The 20,401-nt window shown below is 33.4% G+C and overlaps 7 protein-coding genes across 7 annotated transcripts; 6 read left to right on the forward strand and 1 right to left on the reverse strand.

Annotated features, from left to right (window-relative positions):
• Positions 1-263: 263 nt before the first annotated feature.
• Tsp_03750 (hypothetical protein) lies at positions 264-3,035 on the forward strand. The gene is given in 11 exon segments (XM_003374506.1): positions 264-436; positions 497-575; positions 589-718; positions 849-1,147; positions 1,239-1,460; positions 1,553-1,946; positions 2,118-2,147; positions 2,567-2,598; positions 2,716-2,766; positions 2,822-2,869; positions 2,919-3,035. The coding sequence occupies 11 exon segments, from the start codon at positions 264-266 to the stop codon at positions 3,033-3,035; spliced, it is 1,575 nt and encodes a 524-aa protein (XP_003374554.1).
• Positions 3,036-4,049: 1,014 nt separating this feature from the next.
• Tsp_03751 (40S ribosomal protein S4) lies at positions 4,050-4,959 on the reverse strand. Its single transcript, XM_003374507.1, has 2 exons — positions 4,564-4,959; positions 4,050-4,510 (listed from the first exon to the last, which is right to left on the reverse strand). Exons 1-2 carry the CDS (start codon positions 4,936-4,938, stop codon positions 4,094-4,096), a joined length of 792 nt encoding a protein of 263 aa, XP_003374555.1. The 5' UTR covers positions 4,939-4,959; the 3' UTR covers positions 4,050-4,093.
• Positions 4,960-6,748: 1,789 nt separating this feature from the next.
• Positions 6,749-10,233, forward strand: Tsp_03752 (heat shock protein 90). The gene is made up of 9 exons (XM_003374508.1): positions 6,749-6,886; positions 6,938-7,304; positions 7,356-7,963; positions 8,024-8,203; positions 8,383-9,133; positions 9,185-9,279; positions 9,392-9,458; positions 10,138-10,165; positions 10,188-10,233. The coding sequence occupies exons 1-9, from the start codon at positions 6,749-6,751 to the stop codon at positions 10,231-10,233; spliced, it is 2,280 nt and encodes a 759-aa protein (XP_003374556.1).
• A 417-nt stretch (positions 10,234-10,650) lies between these two features.
• Positions 10,651-12,509, forward strand: Tsp_03753 (hypothetical protein). The gene is made up of 3 exons (XM_003374509.1): positions 10,651-10,909; positions 11,641-11,802; positions 12,460-12,509. The coding sequence occupies exons 1-3, from the start codon at positions 10,651-10,653 to the stop codon at positions 12,507-12,509; spliced, it is 471 nt and encodes a 156-aa protein (XP_003374557.1).
• A 146-nt stretch (positions 12,510-12,655) lies between these two features.
• Positions 12,656-14,961, forward strand: Tsp_03754 (hypothetical protein). The gene is made up of 6 exons (XM_003374510.1): positions 12,656-12,677; positions 12,800-12,849; positions 13,228-13,282; positions 13,548-14,428; positions 14,519-14,704; positions 14,821-14,961. The coding sequence occupies exons 1-6, from the start codon at positions 12,656-12,658 to the stop codon at positions 14,959-14,961; spliced, it is 1,335 nt and encodes a 444-aa protein (XP_003374558.1).
• A 2,187-nt stretch (positions 14,962-17,148) lies between these two features.
• Positions 17,149-17,595, forward strand: Tsp_03755 (nardilysin). Its single transcript, XM_003374511.1, has 2 exons — positions 17,149-17,445; positions 17,572-17,595. Exons 1-2 carry the CDS (start codon positions 17,149-17,151, stop codon positions 17,593-17,595), a joined length of 321 nt encoding a protein of 106 aa, XP_003374559.1.
• Positions 17,596-19,383: 1,788 nt separating this feature from the next.
• On the forward strand, positions 19,384-19,992 carry Tsp_03756 (hypothetical protein). Its single transcript, XM_003374512.1, has 3 exons — positions 19,384-19,657; positions 19,871-19,908; positions 19,954-19,992. Exons 1-3 carry the CDS (start codon positions 19,384-19,386, stop codon positions 19,990-19,992), a joined length of 351 nt encoding a protein of 116 aa, XP_003374560.1.
• The last annotated feature ends 409 nt before the right edge of the window (positions 19,993-20,401 follow it).

Below are 20,401 nucleotides of genomic sequence, written 5' to 3' on the forward strand. Positions count from 1 at the left end.
ATTTTTAAGTATTATTTTTAAGAATTTTGTAATTGTACAGTGATTTTTGTTGTTTTTTTTGATTATTTTAATTTTGTTGAACAGATTGCGAGATTGGATGATACTGTCGGTTTGTCGGGGTTGCGTGAGTGAGAGGTGCGTGCGGACGTCAGTCAAATGGGCCATGAAAGCGTACCAAATTCAGCCGAGCAGATTTGTCATTGTCGACGGTTTCGAGAACGACACCTCGACCCAAATTGGGCTCCAAAATTTTTAACCAAGCAATGCCGGCTTCAAGACCAGTCTTGGATCTTTTCGAGAACCAGCCGAGCCTGTCCGTGGACGTTGATGATCTTGGCAAATTGACGTGTGGGCGAAATGTTCACCGTCGCTGCTTGTTGGTTGATCGAGTTGTTTTTCTTGGTATAAGCGTAAATTACAATAAGGTTCAGGTCCGGTTTGTTCGAGTATGGCTTCATGAAACCCGGCGGCGCAATGTTTCACATTTATTTTAAAGCAACGCTTGTCAACTGACAGCAGTGTCGGCTCGGCAGCCTGCAACTGTAGTTCCCAGAAAACTGGTCCGCGTTGAGTTTGTATTTATTGAAGTTTAAAACGACCGCCACTGTTCGCCCCACTGTTGCCCAACATGCGTCCGTCGCTTGTCAACCTCTTATCAATTGTCTTATTGGTGCAGTATACGGTCGGCGATCTGTACTTTATGGTCGAAAATGCGAAAGTCTTCCAATGTCGAGGAAGTCAGACATAAAACACAGCATAAGCAAAAAAATAAAATAAAATAAAATGAAATAAACATGTGCTGTACTGTCCGTTTACGTGGATTTTTAATATTCTTCTTCTACTTTCAGTCAACAGCGTTCTGGATATACCTGAAAAAGAGATTCGCGTCACTGACACTCGCGGCCGTGAAGTTCACTACATAACTGCCCCCGGAGAATTTGTCATCCATTTTGGCAAAATCAACGTCAAGCGCAACTTGCAGCATCTCGCCGGTGAAATTAGCATCAATCTGCAAGTACCAATCGGCGGCGGCGGTCCATTTGGCATCAAATGGGACATACCGTATTCAGCGGTGCCGCAGAAAAAGTTGATTGGCGGTTATACATGCGATGCCCAATCTGGATACGTTAAAGATGGCGATCGTAATGTTTGGTGAGTAAAATTTAAATATTGTTTATTCTGTTACTTTGTGATTATTGTTTTTTTGTGATTATAGCCGCTATTGTGATTTATGCCAGTCGACTGCAAAAGTGGAAAGAGATTTGTCGTCTGGGCACAAGTTTTTACCAGAATTGGGCGGCAGTGAGCAAATGTTCAGCACAATGTGCGCCGAAATTTCACCACGTACCTATACGCTCACTCGAACTGTGCGTCTTCCATCTAAAGAAGAACTGCAAGAAATGGTCAACCAGAAATTCAACGGTATGGATTCCGGTTTGAAAAGCAAGTTCAAAATTGGAGTAAGACTTTCATATTTATATGGCATCTTTACGTCGACATTTTTTTTCTTCTTCTTGTAAATTGTTATTTCATTAATAATTCTTTATTCAAGAAAGGAAAATTTCAAGTTTACTTGAACTTGAAATCAAGTCCCAACTCACCGCAAGATTCGGATAGTTTTTATTCAAGCATCAAAGGTTGTCAGTGTTGCGCCAGAGGTGGAGGTGGTCTTTTCTGCCGTGGATGCAAGGAAAAATGCAAATCTCAATATGCCGAACAGTGTTTAGCTCCGGGCACGCAGACGGTTGCCTGTTACACTGTCGATTACAGTTTCAGAGCATCAGAAAATTATGGTGATGTGCAGAAATTTTTACGTGATAACAATTTCGTCGACAATGGACCGTCGGCACCAATGGGCGGCGGTGTAGGAGGCGGTTCCGGTGGTAGCCAACATGCTTGCATCAACGCCATCAATAGTCCCACCTATCAGCGCTATTGCAAAACTCGTTGGAACCCTGCTTTCTGTTGCAACTTGTGTCCCGGAATGTGCTAATTGTCATATTTCTTGCTGGATTATCATTGCTCTATCTTGCTTTTCCATTTTTTCCTTTTTATTATTATCACCTTTTCGTCAAATTGACAATCTAAGCATAAAGTTTTATTTTTTATATTTCCAGATAATTGCAAACTTAGCACATATTTTAATGGTATATTGCCACAAAAAAAGTGAAAGAAAAAACGTTTCACAGCGTTGTTTGCTTCGTCTGTCAAAATAAAAACTCCACCATTGTGCATCCGGTTGAAAATAAGTCATGCACTTTACAGAACGTCAACAGATGTAAACGAATAAAAAATAAATATTGCTTTTCATCGTTGATTTGTTGATCTTTTTGTTTGTCTTTCAATAATTTTATGAAAAAGTTTATGAAGTTATTACGTAACAAATCTTGAAAATCATTAAAGATATTTACAGTAAATTCAATAGCTGTACTTGTAATGTGAAAGGCTCTTAATTAGAATAAGTTTTAAAATACAGTGGCGTTATTTAGAGTTTCGTTTTAATCTCTTTTTTACTTTAAGATCATTATCGTTTGGTTAACTTATTTCATACTGTTCATTTTTTCAGACCGATATGATTCACCTCATAATCGGTATCCTGTTTTTTCTCTGTTTTACGATATTGTTGTTGTTATGTACAAACGTAAGTTTACATAATTATTTTGTTCATCTTTATTCTGTTTTGATGAGTGATATTTTATACATCTCTTATTGCAGAAAGGCACTTTGTCTGGTGGCCAAATTCCCCCTGCTGTCGAGAAGCTAAACGTATTTTTTTTTGTTGCATTATGTTGTAATTTAAAAAAGTGATATTATTTTCCAGGATTCGTCACCCACTAAGGATGAGTCGCCGCCGCAAAGCGTTGTATGCGTTTGTTATAATTGTGGCTGAATTTAACAAGTGATTTTTTTAATTTTAGACTGGAAAGTCGGTTGAACAGCAAGTTGAGCAGAAAACTTTAACAACAACGAACTCTACTGATGTAAAATCCCAAGAAGACTCCACATTGATGGTGTCTTTTGAACATCCTAATTGAATAATACCACCGTATTGAAAGCATTGTTAAAGATGTAGCCCAATGTAGTTTTTAGTAATTTTATGCATTTATACATATCATTCATGTATCACATATTTTAGCGGTAGTTAATTAAAAATGTTATCATCATTTGTTTGATTGATTGTTTGTTTGTAAAATCTTTGCTTAATGTATAAAGCAGGGGTTTTCAACTGCTACTTTTTGAGTTAACAAATTCCATCAATACCTTACAATTAAACTTTTTTATAAATTAGCGTGCACCGCGACAAAACGGTTGCAGTCCATTATTTTAAACAAACACTGCAAGTAATCTGACGAGCTTGTCCGTAATTATTGTCTGAATCTGTGCTAGTGAATAGTACACTGCTTGTTCATCAACATAAAAACAGTTAACAGTCACTCAGGCCCGGATAATGTAAAACTAGTACTTCACAGATCGCCTATTGTCAAAACTACAAATGATTTACATAAGCTCAACTTTTGAATAATGTTTTTCATAATCGAATCTTTTCAACAGCAATGATTCCTCATCAACATTGAATTTATCTATACGGTAATAAGTTTAATGAAAAAGATTTTCATTGAAATATAAATTATAGAAATTATTATGATAAATAAAAATAAAATTTTCGAATAATATAAATTATCAATGTTGGTTTTTCAAATATATTGCCTTATATCCTTAAACTTTCATTTTATGCAACATGGCTGGCGTAAAATGCATTTTATAACAAATATTAAGCAGTATATATGGTCAACCATCAACGTGAACTAATTTAATCATATAAGTTATAAAAGAAGCTGCAATTTCATTCAAAATATACAACCCAAAAAATATTTTTTACACGTCATACATTAAATACTAATTCTACGGCATTCTTTTCATTTATATTACTAAAAGTGTAAAAGCTGCTAATAAATATTTCGTGAATATTACTTTTTAAAATTACGTTTCACTTTTTCAAAATAGTGTTACAGTTTAATTTCAATAAACAAAAGAATTTTCAATCCAATTTTATTCATCATTTCACATTGCCTCAGTGTGATTTAGCATTGTATCACATGCCTTTTGTCTTTGCTGCAAGACGTTTTGCTCTTTCATCACCAATGGACAGCTTAATTCCTTTGCACGAAGGAAGACTAATCAATGGATCTTTACCTTTACCAATGACAAATATATAATTCAAACGTGTGGCAAATGTGCTTCCTGTGGTATCTCGAACGTGGACAATATCAAAAGAACCAGGATGACGTTCGCGATGAGTGATAATTCCAACTCGTCCTACGTTATGACCACCAGTCACCATACATACATTGCCGGTATCGAATTTCACAAAGTCTACAATTTTGTTTTTCTCAATGTTGTACACAATGCTGTCGTTTGCTTTAATCAGTGGATCTGGATAGCGTATAGTTCGACCATCATGAGTAATAATCATTGGAATATTTTTCGGACCAACCATGACTTTCCTTACCTAAATACTCTATCAAAATTAAATGAAAAATCGCAAACAAAAAACATTAGTACTTTGCATAATTTAAGCTTGGATTCTTCGTGAGAGATACGATGGACAACGTAACGGCCTTTCACATCATAAATTAGTCGAAAGTGTTCTCCCGTTCGGTCAATTGTGATCACATCCATGAAACCAGCAGGATAAGTAAGATCAGTGCGGACCTTTCCGTCAACTTTTATCAACCGCTGCATCATTATCTTTTTGGCTTCGTCATACGTCAGCGCGTACTTCAATCGGTTTCGAATAAACAAAATTAACGGTAAACATTCGCGGAGCTTGTGTGGACCAGGACTTGGTCTGGGAGCAAACGTCCCCGAAAGTTTATCCAACATCCAATGGCGTGGAGCATTAAGACGTTTCAAATGTTTCTTCGGACCTCGAGCCATATTTATTACTAAAATGAAACTGATACAAAAAGTTTATAAACTACAATATGAATTTTATTTCATTCCACAAATTGCAGCACAAATGCAATCCTGGCGCGCAATTAATCAACTAACGTCAGCGAAATAGCTTAACGATATGCAGACAAACGGCGGACAGAAATCAAACTTTGGAAAAGCACTACATAGTTAACAAAATATTTTTTGAAGTCTAAACGGTGAATAATAATAATTACAGACAAAGGGGAATCATTAACACACTTTTGTGTTACAAGAAATAACAATCGCGTTGGTCATACAGTAATATTGCATAAAGGTATAAATACAAAATAATTAGATAAAAATAATGAAATAAAAGGGGAAATGGTTTATAAAAATTCCCATTACTCAATAATATAATTAATAAAATAATTATTTAAAGCATTTTCAAATAATGCGCATCTTTTGGCATGAAAAACAAAAATAAACACATTGGCAAATACAGTATAAAATGAAAGTAATTAATGAAAAATTGCAAACTTATTAAATGCATTTTTTGAACTCGAATTTGATTAAGCATAATTTCTGTTTTTACATTGATTGGCAATTATAAATGGAAATTGTTAATACTAACATAATAGCCGTTAAACACAATACTTCGACTTAAAACATGCATTCATGCTTTGAAAAATGTGCATTTTGTTATATCAACTAAGAGCTGAGAAATTCAACGAACTGACACAATGAGTTAATGAAATATAAAGTTGTACAATTCATTGTTCTAAAAGGATGAATGACAAAATATATTCATTGTATAATGTTTGCGATTTACTCATCTTTCTTCCCATCCATGACTATATACATTCATTTGTCGAATATTATTATTTGCGTTAACACAAACTATTTTAAACATTAGAGAATCTTTTGATATTCAAATGTTTTTTGCGTACGGTTTTCACCATGAGGATGTACATTATTTACGACTCTTGCAGCTTTTGTAGATCAATGATCAATTTTGAATATGTGAAAAGGCTTTGAAGAGTTATTTATTGTGAAATTTTCATGTCATGCTACAAACTTAATTTATAATAACTGTTCTCATTTTCATTGATCTATAAAGTTCCAGAATTCCGCCTAATGGATGAATTCTGGAATTTTGGTTTGAATTAAGAAATGAGATATAAAAAAGTCGAAGAAATTTCTAAATTAAAGCAATATTTATATTAAACAACAAAGAATTTAAGAAATTGTAGTATTAACTTTGTAGAATTTATCCAAAATAAATTTTTTTACTTAAAAAATCTTAGCTTTTAGATGTAATATAAGATAACGCTTAAACATTACTCATCATATCAACTTAAATTCGCATTGCTTTTTAGTAAATTTTACATTTCACCAAATATTCACCACTTTTAATAGGATTTTTTAATTAAATATCATTAAAATATTTTTATTATTTAAATTTAAATAAAAATTGCAAATAATATTAATTATTTTATTAGAATAATGAATAATCCTTTGTTTTTGTAATAAGGTCTTGCTTTTCTTTATCAAAAAATTCTGTAGAGGTCACAGTAGGATAATTCATTTGTTTCTAATTTTAAGCGAAATATTAATTTGAAAAATATTAGATTATTAAATCCTGATATATAAATTTACACTTGAATTTTTTATATTAATTTCACTCACCTTTCTTGCAATTTTAATGAAACATTTCTTGATTATCATTAGAAAATTCTAGAAACTTTAGCGTCTTATAAGAGTAGGTAACTCTGTGTTCGTAATCATTCTTTGGTTTGTCGTTGTTTGTGCTCCCTGGTTGCTATCTTCGAAAATGTCTGAAGTCAAGGAAGAGCATTGCGAGACTTTTGCTTTTCAAGCTGAAATCGCCCAGCTTATGTCTTTAATTATAAATACTTTTTATTCCAACAAAGAGATTTTTTTGCGTGAATTGATTTCAAATGCTAGTGATGTAAGTGTTGTGACAATTTTGTATTGTTTTACCTGACAGAAAATTTTTTAGGCTTTGGATAAGATACGTTATGAAGCTCTTACTAATCCAGAAAAGTTATCTACTGGGAAAGATTTATATATTAAAATTGTTCCTAATGCTGAAGAACGAACTTTGACCATAATGGACACAGGAATTGGTATGACAAAGGCCGATTTGATCAACAACTTGGGAACCATTGCGAAATCTGGTACAAAAGCATTTATGGAAGCGCTGCAAGCAGGCGCAGATATTTCAATGATCGGTCAGTTTGGTGTCGGCTTCTACTCATCCTATTTGGTAGCCGATCGCGTTACTGTATGCAGTAAAAATAATGATGACGACTGTTATATGTGGGAGAGTAGCGCAGGCGGTTCGTTTACTATTCGTACTTGCAATGGTAAGTTTTTCCTTTTTTCGTAACTGAGTGTTTTTAGTAGTCATTTTATAGATCCTGAGCTAACTCGTGGAACAAAAATAATTTTGCATATGAAAGAAGATCAGACCGATTATTTGGAAGCGAGGAAAATAAAAGAAATCGTAAAGAAGCATAGCCAGTTTATTGGTTATCCAATTCGTTTGGTCGTTCAAAAGGAGCGTGAAAAAGAAGTGGAAGACGAAGAAATGGAAGCTGACAACAAGGAAAATGAGAATGAAGACGATGATAAACCGAAAATAGAAGACGTTGGATCTGATGAAGAGGCTGAAACATCATCGAAAGAGAAGAAGAAAAAGACTATCAAAGAAAAATATTTGGATGAAGAAGAGATCAACAAGACAAAGCCAATTTGGACTCGAAATAGCGATGAGATCACAAATGAAGAGTATGCAGAGTTCTACAAAAGTTTGACTAATGATTGGGAAGATCACTTAGCTGTGAAACACTTTTCCGTCGAAGGTCAGCTAGAATTCCGGGCTTTGCTGTACGTTCCACGTCGAGCACCGTATGATCTGTTTGAAAATCGTAAGATGCGTAACAACATAAAGTTGTACGTTCGACGTGTTTTCATAATGGAAAATTGCGAAGATCTGATGCCAGAGTATTTGAATTTTATAAAGGTGTGATGATTTCAATTGCACTGTGAAAGTTTTATGAATGAAATTTATTCTTGTTTTTAGGGAGTCGTGGATAGTGAAGATTTGCCGTTGAACATTAGCAGAGAGATGTTGCAGCAGTCGAAAATTTTGAAAGTTATTCGCAAAAATTTGGTTAAGAAATGCCTAGATTTGTTTGAAGAATTGGCCGAAGATAAAGACAATTACAACAAGTTCTATGAGCAATTTTCAAAGAATATCAAGGTGAGTCTACGTGATGCTAACATATAATGTTGCATGTAAAAGGATGTTTCTATCTTTCGGGTCTGATTTCTTTACCGTTATTTGAAGACATTTTTTTCTGATTCAGTTTTTAAAACGTATATTTACATATTATATAAATCGAATAGTTTTATATCTTATCTGTTGTATTGTTGTTGCAGCTTGGAATTCATGAAGATTCTTCAAACCGTGCAAAGTTGGCGAACTTATTGCGATACCACACAAGTGCGAATGAGACTGAAATGAGTTCATTGAAAGATTATGTCAATCGAATGAAACCAAATCAGAAATGTATTTATTTTATTGCTGGAGAGTCATTGGATGCCGTGAAGAACTCTGCATTTGTTGAAGCGGTTAAAAAACGAGGCTTTGAGGTTGTCTACATGGTGGATGCCATTGACGAATATGTGGTACAACAGTTGAAAGCTTTCGAAGGAAAGAATTTAGTTTCAGTTACTCGGGAAGGTCTAGAGCTTCCTGAAGACGAAGAAGAGAAGAAGCGCCGAGAGGAAGATAAAGTGAAATATGAACCATTGTTTAAAGTGATGATGGAAATTCTGGAGAACAAAGTGGAAAAGGTTTCTATTAGCAATCGCTTAGTGAGTTCTCCATGCTGCATTGTAACAGCGCAGTTTGGATGGTCAGCCAACATGGAACGTATTATGAAAGCTCAGGCATTGAGGGACAGCACTACTATGGGATACATGACAGCCAAGAAGCAGTTGGAAATTAATCCAAATCATCCAATAATTCAGCAGTTGTACGAGCGTGTTACAAAGGATAAGAATGATAAAACCGTAAAAGACTTAGTTATTCTGTTGTACGAAACAAGTCTGCTTTGCAGTGGGTTTACTTTGGAAGAGCCTCAGAAACATGCGCAGCGCATTCATCGTATGATTCGTTTGGGTCTTGGTAAGTTTTTTTTTTTAATTTGACTATTTACTTGTAATATTTGTCCTTTAGGTATTGACGATGATGAAGAGGAAAGTGCAGATATACCGATTACTGAGATTCCTACAACTTCTGCAACCGCGGATGATGAAAACAGAATGGAAGAAGTAGACTAAATTAAGCAGAGATTGTTTACTTACAGTTATAGATGGTCAATATTCTGAAATATGCTTATGAGAAATTATAATAAAATATTCTTTTTTTTTTACAATAGTGAAGTTGGCTTATGAGATCGAGTTGAAAATTATTAATGTTAAATTAGAGCAACATCAAGTGATGACTACACGTTTTATTCACTCTTGAGTTCTAACGTAAGTGTTTTTGGAAAGAACGAACTTGTTTTCTCGAGATGCCTAGCGAATTAAAAAAACAGGGTAATGTGTTGTTCTTTGTAAGTGGTACCTTTGTGAATAATGTTTTTTGAATAGTTTCTATTCAGTATTTACCAAAGAAAAATTTTTGAAGAACTAAAGTGAGCTTTACCGTTTCAGTAAGAAAACATTGCGAAATGCATTTCAGTTTCAGTTGTGCGTTTGTTTTAGACCAAAAAATCTTCCAATTACTGATTAAAACAAAGATGCTGAAAAATAGTTTGCAGGTTTGCGCTTTGCAGATTGGCAACTAAGTTTTAACGTAAAGTCATTTCAGGCTGGTAGTATTTGTTTGAAAAATTGTTTCTCAACAATTTGCATATAATGTCAAAATTATTTTGCAATAACGTTTAACATTTTTATGTAAGTAGCTTGAATTTTATTTATCGCATTTGATGTGCTATTTGGAAATAATAATTCATTTAAGAAAGTAGTTCTAGATGAAACGAAACATTTTTGGGAAAGAAGTTGTAATGGTTTTCAAATGTACATTTATTACTATCCTCCAGAATACATGTATACAGAGGAAAAGTTTCATAAATGTGTGTACTGAACATATATGTATGTATTTAATTATAGATCTTTATTTTTTAGTTACAGTTAAGAAAGTTTGCTTTGATAGGTTTTAGGTTTGCAAATTGTAGAGTAGTTGAACAGACAAATGGTAAATATGTTGATGATGTTATGTGATCGTTGACCAATTTAAAGTGGCCAGAAACAGTTGATTGCTTGTCATAATGCTGTAATTATTATTGAACACACTGGCCGTTTATCGACCTCTGTGTGAAGAATGAATGATAAGAAAATTAATAAGAGAGAAAGCAAGCTTTTCGATGCTTTGCCGGGTCAAATATCAACTCTGCCAACAGGTGGCGTTACGTTCAACGTAACGAATGATTTTCACCGGTGAAGCAGATTGTCGTCGATGAAGATTGGTACAGCTAGAATTTTTACAGGTCACTTTGCATTTGTATTTCATTTTTAAGTTACAACCTAGAAGAGACCAACTGCATCTGTACATATGTATATGCGGGCATATGCGTATGCGTTCTTATGCATGTGCAAAGAAGCGAAATTTTATTTCAACTACATTAATATATTATATTAATGGAAATGGTAGATTTGTTTGGTTTAAAGTTTATTGATGTTGTCCAGCTTTACAGTCGACAGTTTCAAAAAACGACGTCGACATTTTGTTTATTTTTACTTTTATCTACATCAACCGCTTCAGTAATAATGAATAAGAGTACTGATATGCGGTTTTCAAGAAAAGACTGCTCAAAGCGTATGGAAAATATACGAATTCGTTTGGATATGGATGACGATCACTACTACCGTGACTCTTCTTTTAAATCATTTGTTGCTGGTAAGCATGTGTTAGTTTTTTTTATTTTATTATTTTATCGAACAACAACAACAGTAAGCATATTTGTAATTTGAACTGGTATAAACAGTGCTGCTTTTCAAAGTGCTTGACAATAGCACAAAGTCAACACTGTTGTTTTAGTTTATGAGAAAGCATGCCAAGCTGTCATCTTGTCAGATTGACTCAAGCACTAGATAAGCATTGTTTCCTTTGTTTTCTTGTCACTCAAGCGGAACAAGACCATCGACTGTGAACATCTGCTTGAAACGTAGAACTTTGTACACTTCCTGCCGATGGAATTTTTTGTTCTGTTGGCCAAAAATTTTTGGGACATCCGGCTTCAGAATTCTTTTTTCTTTTTGCATGCACATTTTGATAGCTAAATGCACGATTGGAAGTCTCTCACTGAAGTTGGAAATGATGAATTCGAGTCCCATCTCACCGATGTAGAAAAAACGGAACAGTTGTGTTAAATGGAAATATATTGATGTAAAGATAATAAGTGTTGCACACCTGCTCTGAAAATATATTTCCATTTAAGTTTCATATTTCACTTCTACTTTATTAAAGTTGGAATATATATATATATTATATATTATATATTATATGCAGACGGTATAAATATGTATGTGTATGAACAGTATATTTTCATTTAATAATTATCTGCAAGGTTCTTTGTTTTCTTTTTTTATATTTTGTTTTGTTTTACTTTTTTGTTTTTTCTTTTTTAGGTGATTATGTCAATGGGATGTGCGGATTCAACTTCACCTGCTGTTCGCAGAAAATCATTGTTGACCTGATCCAAAGTAGCAAGCTTCAATTAGCAGACTGGATTCGTACCGCTAACGCGCCACTGGTTCATTATTTAGCCGAACAACGAGTGCACATGACCGGTAAGCTTAAATTTTGCTTTCTCATATTGTCACTGATGCATATTCGGCGAAACCAATTTTCGGCATATTTAACTACAGTTGCATTGTTCAAATAGTCCAATTTTCTCTCTCTTTTTATTTTAATATTTTGCTCGTCTCAACCACCGGTGACCTTTACCAGATTGTGTCTTTGTTAATGCATAAACGCAACTAAAGATTTTTTGCGTAATATGAAATTCCTTTTTTTTCTTTGCTTTTTTTCACAATCACAAAAAAGGAAATTGTATTCTTTGTAACAAAGTGATCTATTTTTTGAACAGCTTTATTATAACTATTCTTTGAGCATTTATAAATGTTGGTGATATTAATAAGGCATTTATTTCGTATTAAATAGTAAATGTTAAACATTATTTTTGAAACATGAAAAGTTTCAATAAGTGTGAAATGAACATTTTTCTTATGCAGTAAGTCGGCGACGCATGTGGTATAAATTTCATGCTGTTTTATTTGATTTTATTTCAAAATGTTTCTTTCATGAATATTCAATTATCATAAATTGAAATTAATTATTAACATACTATTGAAATTGATGATTTAACATTTTTTTTCCTTGCTTTGAAAAGTAACAATGATTTATTTCTTTTTGTTGAACTGAGCTTACTTTGAAAAAAATTTTAGACAGACAGGCATCATCCATTTCCAACAGGGGGAGTGGTTTATTTGAATGATAATGATAAAGAATAATGGAAAATAAATTTCAAAAATGCCATTGAATATATTTCAATTTTTGAAACCTTTTGAATAAGAATAATTTTCCATATAAAAATAAATCGACGAAAGTGAAATTGGTGGTTTTTTTTACAAAAAGGAAAAAATGCGCGTCGACAGGCAGTACGGTATAGTATAATATAGTATAGTGGAGTGGAATTGGAATTGTTAATGGTTTGGCATAAAAAGGCTTTCACTGAATGATCGTGATGATGATAAAGGTCATGAATATTGTGCTAGGATTATAAAGGAGCGGGTTGTCGGGTTGGTCTTTTCTTTTTCAATGGCGGTCAGTCAGTGGTTTTTAGCATCATGGTAAAGTTTGAATACTGCTCATGGGTTAGTGTTGCTAGTTTCCAGCCGAGATAATGATCTTTTCATTTTTGGTCACCAACAGACGATACTGCTTGCTGGTGCAAATCACGTCACTGATGAGCAAGCGATTTCGTTAGAGGTCGACTGTGACATCTGAGTACAAAAGTAGTAATTCATTTTTTTCCTCTTTATGCCTTTTGTTACTATGTCACTATTATTCTGACTGACACTGACTTATTGGCCACTGTCAACCTTATTATATATACATTTATTTTTTTTATCTTTTTTCATGTAAAAGTACAAACATAAATTGGCATATACATATATATATATATATTATTGTATTTATATTTATGTTTCTAGAACATAGTTTCTCATTTATTAAATGGGCAAACAGGAATAATAGCCGTGTTTTATCGTTTGTTCACTCGACTGAACCATAATCGCGTTGACACATCCTTTTGCACATAATTCATCTTTATCCTATTTGATCATCTGCGTGACTTTTGTTGTTTCCAGATAAAATTTGACATAATTTATCATCTTCTCATTTTTAATAATCATTTCAAGATTTTATATTTCGAAATGTAATTTTCTTTTTAAGGGGGAATAATTTTTAAAAAAGAATTTTCAAATTCTACCTATTGTGATAATTTTGTTACAAGCATAAATTTCATTTGTAGAGCAGGTGAACATGTTGCTGTCGGAAGCGGAATTTGAAATTGGTCAAATGTTCAAAGAACACTTTCCACAAATTGCTACAGTAGTACGTCCGACAACTGGTCAACTTTTCAAACATCTTCGTTCGACGATGCTTGTTTGGAACGTTGGACAAGACAATATTATTATAAATCACAGTGATATGACGAACATCACCGCTGGACAAGAGAAGGCGAATTCAGGAGCCAAACTGCGTAGGATGGTGGAGCGCTTTTTTGCCAACATATTTCCACCGGTTTACGCTTGTGTGATCAACGCCGACTGTGGACGTGGATACGCGTTGAATGGAAACTATTCGAGATGTGTACGGGATGCGTTTTTGAAAATTGACCCATTCGGTGACGTGCCTTCAAGATTGGGCTTTGCCTTCGGCGAAGCTGTTACCAATTTGAGGCGTGTTCACTACTTTTTGGAGCAACTTTTGCAAACGTTGCAACAACTCGAAAACCGTTGGCAACGTTGGGCAGCAGGAGACTATTATCAGAATCCCGGCAAATTATCCCAGGAGCACAGCTGCACAGCTTTGCTAGCAAAACACTACGCTTGTCCACTGTGCAAGCCTGAAACTGACGACGACGGCATTTTGAACCCGGCAACGTCGAAACCTTGCAATTACGAATGCGTATTCGCAGTTTCGTCTTGTCTGGAAATGATCCATCGATCTTTGCAGCCACTCTGGTCGCAGGCTGTGAAATCTTTTTCCAAATTTATCAATTTTACCATCAAAAATGAGCACGCCGATCTTGAAGATGTTCTTCGAAATGGGCACGGTTTGATTGGTTCTCTGTACGACGCCATCATGGACAACGCCCTAGCTGCCGGACCTGAAATATCTGTCCGTCTGGTGAGCTGATATTGGAAAACCGTTGAATTTATTTTAAAAAGAAAAGTCATAAATAATTTTCAATAGTGATGATAAAATTTCTTTTTTCAGTTTGATGAATGCGGAACTATGCAGATGGATGATAATAATAAATCTAATCCAATAGAAAATGCAGCGCAGATTTCAGTTGCATTAGATGAACCATTGTTGAAAAAAGAAGCCGGAAAAAGTAGAGTTTACATTCGAACAGCCACTGATAAACCCAATCTCATGCATTACGCTTCCGTCGTTGCTCAGGTTGGTATTTAATCACTTTCTCATTGTGTTAATTATTGGTTTAATTCTTATTGTTTATGGTTTTTCCAAATTTTCATTTTCAAATACAAATTGAATATATTTTAATTTTTTTTCAGAATTTGTCAATATTTTATGCGGATTGGATAAGTCAAATGGCGGAGCTTGTGTGTGAAAATCCAAACGCTTCTACGAAAGCTTTTACAGTTTGTGCATCCAGCGGTTTGACAATGAAAAATGCAGTTTCTCAAAATCTGTAAGTTTTATTATTAATTTCGATTTTACATAAGTTCAAGCATGCACAATAGTGACTGATTTGTTGATAAATATAAGGTTGAATTTCCATCACTTGTAGAAGATACAATTAGCAGGAAGTAGATAGTATTATGTTGAATTGTGTATTTTTGAAAAATTATTTTTTCATTTGTTTGCTCACGCGACGATTGTTGCGCATTTGAGCTATTTGTTGTTGGAAATCAGATTTAAAAAAAATTGATTTTATCAATTTTATTGTTGAAACTTCTTTTTCATTACCAGCTGTAGTGGTTGTAATAGCAGTAGTAGCCGGTCACTTTTTAAAAATCGATCTTAATCTCACTTGATTTTTGATCATCATCAATCAAATGCTATCAATTTTATTTTGATGATTGAAAACAATATTCGCAACTGTTTCACTGATTCAGTGGGATTTTTTTTCTTTTCTCTATGCAAATTACAGATGAATTTCAGATTTTCAAATTTATTAATATTCACGTTGTATCACATTTTTTTTCCATTGTATACACATAATTTGTCCTTTTTGTTTAAAATAATTGTTTTCTTTTGAAGATTAATTAGCATTGACAAAGTCAAAATAGTAATAATTATTATTAGTCGATCATGAAGATGATGTGGTGGTCATCGATTAACGTTAGATAAAAGCTTAACTTTGAAATTGCTATTCTACTGGTAATGAAGCATAAATTCATTCACATATATATATATATATATATAGTGAGATTGTATTTTGGAATAATTTTTGAAATATTATTAATCCTTAGTGGTTGATGGGGAAATTTTTTCAATTTAAGCTTGTGTCAATTTTCCTGCTTCTGATCAAATGTTTGTTCATAGTATGATCAATGAATTGAGACGGACGATTTCACAAAAGAGTCAATCTCCTTAATTGTGAAGATTTATTTTCAAATTTAGAAGAAAAGCAGAATCAATTTCACAAGTCAATTTTATAAAATATTAGCGTTGTGTAAATTTTAATTTTTCAACAGTATAAAGAGAACAGATTGATGATTATGTAGAAATTTCTTGAACAGCTTATCATCAAAATTGCTCAATTTACTCTTTTTATACATCCATTTAAATTGTAATTATTTTCAGTTTATTATTTGTTGGATAGATTCTTTAATGGAATAGAAAAACAACTACTGAAATTAATTGCTATTATATAAACATTGCGAGTTGTTAGAGAGTCTGCCAAACCATCTGCATCAGCACTTGTTTGGATCAGTCGACATTATATGCAAAATTTTGGTTGTCTGCTTTGTGTCTGTGTGCTTGAATATGTCAAAGTAGTAATAATGAAGCGCGTGGTGTGCAGGAAGTGTTTAAAACTGATTTATAAGATTTAAACTGGCCAGCAGAGAATAAAGTTAAGGGCAGCATGAAAACGGACATGCACACATGTACATGTAAATGTGCGTATATATATAATTTAAATTTTTTTAAAATGTATATATGCATATGTGTACTACATGCATGCACACACACACACACACACACATGTACATAGTGCGCACACCCACGCACAGACGCACGCGTGCGTACACATTGTGAAGCGGAGTGAGTAAGAGAGAAAGCGGCTTTTATAGAAGACGCGGCCAAACACCAAGTAAACCGTAATTCATCATTCTCAAGCAAGTCTGCGCTTGATTGTCACCGACTTTTCCGGAAAACTACTAATATTCTTTCAAAATTGTTTCTAGCGTGCTGTTTGCTTGTCTGTCTGTCTGTCTGTCTGTCTGTATGTCTGTTCGAAAAGCGTCTAACAAATTTTGCTCATTATTATCAAATGATCAACACTGTGCGCACGCATTTCCTCATTGACCAAGAATTTTGAACTAGCATCTATAAATTATTATTATTGGAAAGGAAGTGATACTTATTCATTCATTTATTGACTTTGAAAGAAAAACAGAATTCTTTTTTTTCGTGTTTTTGATGCTTTATCATTAAGCAGGTGGCACTGTTATAGCAAATCGGCGGTCGTTTATATTGTTGAAAGGTTAATGATGCGACAGATCTTAATTTTGATCCTACTTATCTGGTATGTCAACTGATAGAAATGGAAAAACTTGAAATTTTACCCGATGAAGCTTCACTTTTTTTTTACAATTAACAATAAATATTTTTATTTATTTTTGTTTATTTATTCTAGGCATGTGGATAATAATATGATCTTTCCTCAGACTACAACACCGAATAGCAAAGCTGCTCTTAGTCAAGAGAAGAATCCTTCTTCACACATCGAGTATGGAAGTATGCAAGTAACGCCAGCAATGGTTAAAGTTAATGATGATGACGGTGATGGTGATGATCAACTTGATCATTATCCATCAGTGGATGATGATGACGATGGCAAAAAAAATCGACTCCCAGAAACATTGAACCGCTCACCTGCTACATCTTTCAAACCAGATCAACCACTCAGTGCGGCAGATTTGGAAGAAAAGCTTCGTCGTTTGACTGAAGTAAGTGGACGATTGATTATTTTTCATCTTTCTCCCTCTTTGAAAGATTGACAAATGAAATATTTTCAACCATTCAAATTATTGTTTTTTTTTCATTTTTAATCAATTAATTATAAAAGTATAAAGAAACATATGCAAAAATTGGTATGACGTAGGTTTTCGACGAGGTTATGTTGGATGGATGATAAAATTCCATTTCGTCAAATCGCTAAAAGTTAATAATAATGAAGATTTACTTGAATGAAACTATAAATTATTCCACAGAAAAAGGTAATAATTATATCTCTGTTGAAGTTGTTTGTATGTATTTTTTTTTCTTGTTCACAATTTTGACAAAAATTGATTTTGAAAAAAAAATTTGCATAAAGATAAAGCTGCTAGCGAAAAGTATTCTTTTTGAAAGAAAAGAAGAGTAGCAAAAATAGGAAAGAATAGTAATAGTAGTGTTTGTGAAATTTATATTCCGTATAAGTTAGTGACTTTGGGTTTTGTTGGTCATGTTAATTTTTGATACATTTTGACAAGTTGCTAATGATTTCTGGCAAGGAGATAAAAATCATTAGGTCACTGTGATCTGGAAAGTTGCGTTTCCATCGTGCTCTTTTACAACTAGCATCGCTGAACAGCCAACAATTCAAGGTCTCCATGAAGGATCATTATTTTTTTCTTTTTTAATAAATAAATTTTATTCAAAATGATAATTATTATAATTAGTGTAATGAATGTCAGTGAAATTCAATTTCAACAATGTCAATATTGAAAAGTGCAAAATTTGAATATATATATATATATATATATATTTTTTTTTCCCCATTGAAAGAGTAGTGAAATACATTATGGAAAAGGGGAAAAATTGGGCAGCATGCGCAAGCAGAAGCAGACGTATTAAAATTTCTGATTCATTCCATTATTTATCGATCGATAATGCAGCGGTGAAAATTATACTTTTCACTGTTTGAAATTTGATCAATGAATAATAATATCAACAACATGTTGTGTGTATTGTTGGAAATATTTAAATTTTGGAAAAAGCTAAGGTCATTGAAGTGTTACTATTATGAAGAAGGTTTCGTTGTTTCTTTTCATTTCCTTGATGATGTTCAAAGATGAAACCAGTTGAAGCGTTCACTTCCGTGTTTATCGTCGCGGTCGACTGATGCATTAAACTGGGATTGATGGAATTTTTTGAAACTGAAACTAGAATAAATGCAAATTCTTGAATTCTAAAATTTTGTTTATTCAACAGGAAATGATGCTAATTCTCTTCCTTTTTCAACTTTGGAGACTTCCTTCTAATTTTACAAATTTCACACGATTGCTCTGCTCTTCATCATAATCCAATAATTTGTGCTAATATGTGACGACGACGACGACGATGATGATGATGATACCTTGTACAACAAACATGTGGTGGTTAAAAAAATTATAAATAGACACTAAAGAAAAATGTTATAAAAAATGAAACTGAACAAACGCACATGTGCCATTGTAAAAACATTGATATATATGTAGAGTTGCTTTTTCACATTCGAACAAATCACCGATGGCTAGGAAAAGTTGAGTGTTGTTAATTTGTTAGAAATTTGACATTAATCGATTAATGTTATGAAATCAATTGATAGATTTTGATCTGAAAGAAAATAGCTAATTGATAGTTTTGGAAAAAATTTAAATTTCATTTAAAAAATAGCTCTTTTCAAAGTTGTTAACTTCCGCGAGTAGTTTTCATGAATATTCAAAAAGAAATACGGCAATTTTATGCATCTATCTACTTTTCTCTGGTTTAATCTGTCAATATTGATCAGCTATCAGATTCTCTGTACGATGACATTTTGTGATTAGTGGTGTCAGGTGAAAAAAGTGGTATTAGATTGTATGTTTCGTTATAATTAATTAATGAATTAATTATCATCACTCTGCTCTGCTATTTTGTAGACGATGGAAAAAATTCAAGCATCCGATGATGTTGATCAGGATGGGATGATTGTCAAATCACAGGCTGGAGGAGCTTGGTCGTCGGGAATGTTTAAAAATTTCATCACTCGAACTCCCTTGGTTCAGTCGGACGATGAGGATGATTGGATGCAAGGTAGCGGTTCTGGAAACCATTTGCAACCGTTTTCTACGAGCACTGACCAGCCGGACGTCTCAGTCAGTATTTATGAACCGGGCGAGGAAACTACGGAAGCTACTACACGTCCAAATGATGAAGGTAATAATAATAATAATAATAATTACGTGACAACAAACTTATTATTAGCTTGCTTATTTATTGGTTTTGTTTTATTTTTATTTCAAATATTATAATGTTTATTTGTTTTTTTTGTCTTTCGCATAAGTTGAAGTGCTGCAGTGGTTGTTCACCACTTGAGCAGGTCAGCATCACCATTTGTTCTTGAAATTGTTGCAGAAAGCTAGTTTTCAGGCATTTTTGCTTTCAGCGTCAAGAAACGCTTTTCACTCGTTATTCTTGGGGGAAAAAATTTTTCATTATTATAATAATTTAAGTTTCAAAAATTGAAATTTCCTTCTTCATCATCTATCTGACGTTCGGGGTGAGACCACTCTGTACTGTAGTCAAATAGAAAAATGTTCCCCGGAGAGCAGATACTGAACAAATTTTAAACAATTTAGCTCGAGTCGACTAAAAGCGAATGAAATGCGAAAACTTTTTTCAAGCCAATGCTGTGCTGTCATCAGACAAATTAGTAGTAGTAATATGCTTGCTGTGCTGTGCGGCTTTGTCTGTTGTGCTTTGTCAAATTGAAATACCGCTAAATTTAGCTAACTGCTAAAATGAGATTTTGAAATTCAATTAAATTGTCGTCTGTCAACTGCGATTCGATTTTGTTATAATAATTAGTTTGTGACAAAATTGCACAAGATTTTCACTTTTATTGAACAAACAAATATATATAGTTTGTAATATCGAAATGATCATATAAGCTTGGAGGAG

The sequence above is a fragment of the Trichinella spiralis genome (assembly GCF_000181795.1).
Source record: "Trichinella spiralis strain ISS 195 chromosome Unknown Scfld5, whole genome shotgun sequence".
Taxonomy (NCBI): Eukaryota; Metazoa; Nematoda; class Enoplea; order Trichinellida; family Trichinellidae; genus Trichinella; species Trichinella spiralis.